The following is a 5,000-nucleotide window of genomic DNA, read 5'->3' on the forward strand; positions in this document are numbered from 1 at the left end:
AAAAAAAAAAAATTCGCGCTTTTATGACGTTTAATGGAAAGAGGTCCACTACTCTTCCAGCAAACACAAGTACATGTACCATTATGATAACACAATACCATTACAATGCTCTCATTATAATAACATACATAATGTTTGGGGAGGGCAAAGGTTCACCCCCTTGAGGGGGGGGGGGGGGGGGGGGGGGGCTAAAGAAGACCTGCTGCTTTTTGTCTTCACCTCTTAATTAGAGCCTAATTTTTTTTTACCTGGAAAACAGGTGTGTGTGCTCTCCAGCCAATCAGAGAGCACAGTGGTTGGCTGATATGAAAACCAGCGGGACTTCAGTCCTTCAGGACCGGGTTTGGCCCCCACCCCTTCCCCTCTTTCTGTGTTATTCATACTACATTTCAAATATCATGACTGTGGTTACTAACTGCAGTGTAGTGGTAGTAATAGTAGTCGTAGTAGTGTGTAAAAACGTTATATTTTATGAGTGGGCAGATAAACAATGCACATGACTTGAAACTGTCCATGCTCATGTTTATTAGAGAAACAGGGACAGAGAAGAGAGAGAGAGCGGGAGAGGGAGAGAGGGGGGGGCAGAGAGAGGAGGGGGGGAGAGAGACAGAGAGAGAGGGAGGAGGTACCATTTCTGCCTTGCTGTTTGAGTGTGTTGGATGACAGCTTTATGGCGTTGCCATGGAGATCAGACTGAGGGAAGGTGAGGTCGGCCAGGTTACCATCAGTACTCAAACGGGACACCTCCAACTCTATAAAAACAGACACACACACGCACACACACACACACACACACACAAAAACATCCATAACCATGAGGATATAAACATACAGACTCTGTCTTCCATTAACATATTCAACTTGCACTGCATAAACACATGAATACATATCCGCTGAGCCTTGTCACATTTCAACACAATTTATTTATGGCTTAGGTGTAGACATCAAAACATAAACACAGAGTTGTAAATATGACGTTTGACATCACCACGTGCGCTCCTTGTCATTTGTGTGTGTGTGTGTGTGTGTGTGTGTGTGTGTCACAGATTTCCCTCTAGTGTGAAAATGACCCTCCCCAGAGACGCGCTGGATTTATACACAAGGAACAGTGCACGGTTAAATCATATCTGCATCCGTCATATCTTAAACTGATATTACTCCTACCGACAGGCAGTTCTTCGCCGCTCACAGTTGGTGTTGGTAATTTTTTCACCGCAGGTTTTGAAGATATGAAGTACATTTTGAGGTGTTTCACGTTCGATAAGACTTTTAATTGAAGACTAATTATGTCAAAGGCGGGCTATCTGACGTAGAAGATAATGATTTCATTTCGGGCTTTTCAACTAATGTTTAAATTACACCTCTCTGATGTTTCTTTAATCTAGTTAAATGACTCGTTGATCATTAGAAAGAGTTCAGATAGAGCTCAATTCAGCTGCTGTCAGAAAAAGCGCCGTTATTATTTGAGGGTCTATGATATAATGCGCTGTAATTTGTTGCAGCATAATCCTTATTTTACGATTAAAAGTTTATTCAAGAACCCTTACCGAAGCTACACTTGAGCCATAACAAACATCAATAACTGTTTATGACCTTTGGCTAACATTTCGTTCACATAGCTCGTATTTAACGTCTGTTTTTTGTTTTTGTTTTTCCCCAAGTTTGTCCATATCACAAACTTGAGTTTAAAGTAGCTAACACTCCAAAAACAAGTCCAAACCTACAAGAAACCTACTTGTTAAAATGAAAAACCACCGTCTTTGATATAATGTGAAGCTGCCAAATCCAGCCTGTTTATAATGGAATATGAAATAGAAAGATCAGTTCAAACGAGACCTTTCGAAGCTAGTATTGTTAGCCATAAGGGTGTAGACAGATGCACGAGTCTTGGCTATAACTGCGTTGTGCTGCGTATTGATTCAATCAATCCACTATGGCGCCTTCTATGCATTAAAAGTCATTTTTTTGTCTGTCGTTGTCAAAGTGAAGCTTATAAGCCGTCTCTGTGGATTATTCAGATCCTCGCAGACAAAGTGGTTTGTCAGTGACTCACTCTATTGAAGAAAATTCTCTCCCACAATAAAGCACTGACGGAATATTGAGCCTTAATAAATACCAGCACACACGAACACGCACACACACACACACACACACACACACAGAGCCTGAGGGAACGGCCAAAGACGTCTAGAGGCATACTGAGGCGTGCGTGCGAGCGAGCGAACGTGTGTGTGTTTTTCTTCTAAAACAGAAATAATAGAGTGTCCCCATTATATAAAATCTCCCTTTACATAATCCATAGCTGTAGATACATGCACGCACAAATGCACACAAACACACACAGGCAGCAGGAGTATTCATGCTGTGCCTAACCTAATTAGATGAATCCAGTCTTTACAAACGCTCAACACATGAAACGTTAACACACACACACACACACACACACACACTGAGCGAGAGAAAGACAGAGAGAGAGAAAGACAGTGAGAGAGAGTGAGCTAGAGAGAGAAGCAGCAGGAGTACATTCTACAAGAGCGCTCTTTTTAGAGGACATAAAAGTTGTTTTGATCTTTCTGTTGCGATGATGCCGTTCTGCTATCAAACAGAGATTATATTTATGCTTAGAGCCATACTCTATGCCACAAATGAAGCCCAATCCACAAGCAACTAAAAGACAACTCCTTAATACACACTCTCACTGTCATGCAGACAGCTTTATTCCTAAATTTTACATAGAGAGAGAGAGAGAGAGAAGACAAGAGAGAGAAGGTAGGACATTTTCACTCATCTGAAAAAAAAAAAAAAAAGGATAATCAGAGATTTTCCTCATAAGATTAAAACTCGCTCTTAGGCAAGATTTGAGATCTAAAACCAGGACCATAAAGGACTGGGAAAATCTCAGCCTTTTTTTCCTAATCAGTAGGCTTATAAAAACAGATTAAAAGCAAGAGAGGGTGAGAGGGAGAGAAAGAGAGATGGCTAGAGAGAGACAGAGGGAGGGAGAGAGAAGGGGGGGGGGGATGCCTCGGAGGCTCATTTCCATAATTCATTTTCTATAAATGAAACACACACACACACAAAAAAAAACATTTACACTTCTGGTCTTTTAAGTATATATATATACCGGATTAATGATGAGTGAATTTTTTAACATCACACAATTTTTTCGAGAGATATTTTGAGGAAATCGCTTGTTCCGTTTTGGGAAAAACCAAAGATTGGTTTTGGTGTTATCAGCAATCTGTCTTCCAAAAGTCAACAGCTAATCTTCGCTATTGAGCTGTGCTAAAACCAAAGTAGCAGTCAAAAAAAAAAAAAAAAAATGTCAAGGCAGTACGATTAAACAAGACATTTCTGGGGGGGGGGGGGTAAATGATGGAAAAGACAAAGAAGAAAAGGGGCAAAGAAAACAAAAAAAAGTGTGGGAGGGGTTTCCCTTAGAGACCTATTTCTCGGTAAGGAGATGCATGTGAACTGGCCTTGGGCCTTGGAACAGCAGATAAATAGTTTGCCGGAGACGATAAATCTTGTCTTTTTTTTTTTTTTTTTAACGCTCCTGAACCACTGAAGCAGAACTTACCAGTTATCATGGATCCCTGAACACAAACTACCCTCCCTTTCTCTCTCTCTCTCTTTCTCCTTTTCTCTCCTTTTTATTTTCTTCTTTTTCACTTTCCATCAAAAGTCTCTCTCTCTCAACCCCCGTTTTTCTCTGTCCACCTTCTCTCTCTCTCTCTCTCTCTCTCTCTCTCTCTCTCTCCCTCTCTCCCTGTCTTTATTTTCTTGTTTTTCACTTAGCATCAAAAGTATTTCTTTCTCAATCTCCCACTTCTCTCTATCTACCCCCTCCTCCTCTCTCTCTCTGACATACTTCAGTGCACCTCTTTGCCTGGTGACATGTGTAAGCGCTCACTTGACTTCCTTGCTGCTGGGTTTTTTTATTTATTTATTTATTTATTTTTTATTTTTTTTTAACCGTCTGTGAGTGATGTTGTTTCATCCGCTGTCGTTTCTGCATTTGTGTAACATTACATTTCTCTTTGCTTCTCAATCCCCGATTCCTTCACACCATACTGAGCATCAGCTTTCAGCTTTCATTCCGGCTCTGAGGCTCGCAGTTTCCGGCCTTGCCCATTCATTCACAAGTAACACCGAGGAAACAAACCAGCCTTCTCCCTTATTTCGTCTCACTGGCTCTTAGAGTGAGCAGAAAAGAGCCTGAAGCCTGTTAGTAGCTGTTGGAAAGTGTCTCGGTTCTTTGAGCGTGGTCTATTTAACAGGGCTGACTACAGTGACTGTTTTGGTTCTTTGGGGTTGTTCTGTAGTGGGTTTTTCTATTGTGCCTCACTTTAACTGGCCTGAGGACTTCATTCATTACCTTTGTAGGTCACTACATTTTCACTGAGTCGTTTGGGGAGGTTGTGTGTAAGTGTAAGTGTATGTGTGTCTGTCTCTGTGTCTGTGTGTGTGTGTGTGTGCATGTGTGTTGTCCAGTGTAATATTAAGATTACTCCCATGTCTTCTGATTGACATATATAATGTGATTTGGCACGATTGTGACTACACTCTCCATTGACGTGTGTGTGTGTATGTGTGTGTGTGTGAGCATGACGTGTTTTGGACTGCATTCATGTCGTGCAGATGGGTTGTATATAAGCAGTTCCAATTCAATGTGTTTTAGCTGGGAGCATGTGTTATGCATTAAAGTGTGTGTGTCTGTCTGTGTGCACTGAGTTAGATTCCTGTATGATATTGAGTTTGATACTTTGCCCCTCATTTCTTCATATATACTCTGACAGAAACTGAACCAGATACCTCTGCAGCTTATGTGTGTGCTGCAGAGTATATTGAGTTCATGTGTGTGTGTGCGTGTGTGTATACGTGTGTGTGCATTTCAAAATGTGTGTGTGTCTGTGTGTGCTTGCGTGTGTATGTGCATGTGCATGTGCATGTGTGTGCGCGTTCGCATGTGTTGTGTGCGTGTGCATATGTGTGTTGTG

At 41.4% G+C, this 5,000-nt stretch overlaps 1 protein-coding gene across 2 annotated transcripts in view; it reads right to left on the minus strand.

The window, feature by feature from the left end:
• adgrl3.1 (adhesion G protein-coupled receptor L3.1) overlaps window positions 1-5,000 on the minus strand; it is a 48,910-nt gene that overhangs the window by 17,098 nt on the left and 26,812 nt on the right. For both annotated transcript variants that reach the window (XM_030787915.1, XM_030787914.1), the window contains exon 11: window positions 630-752. In XM_030787915.1, coding sequence (XP_030643775.1) covers window positions 630-752 — 123 coding nt within the window. The remainder of the gene's footprint in view (window positions 1-629; window positions 753-5,000) is intronic.

The sequence above is a fragment of the Chanos chanos genome, chromosome 11, assembly GCF_902362185.1.
Source record: "Chanos chanos chromosome 11, fChaCha1.1, whole genome shotgun sequence".
Lineage (NCBI taxonomy): Eukaryota > Metazoa > Chordata > Actinopteri > Gonorynchiformes > Chanidae > Chanos > Chanos chanos.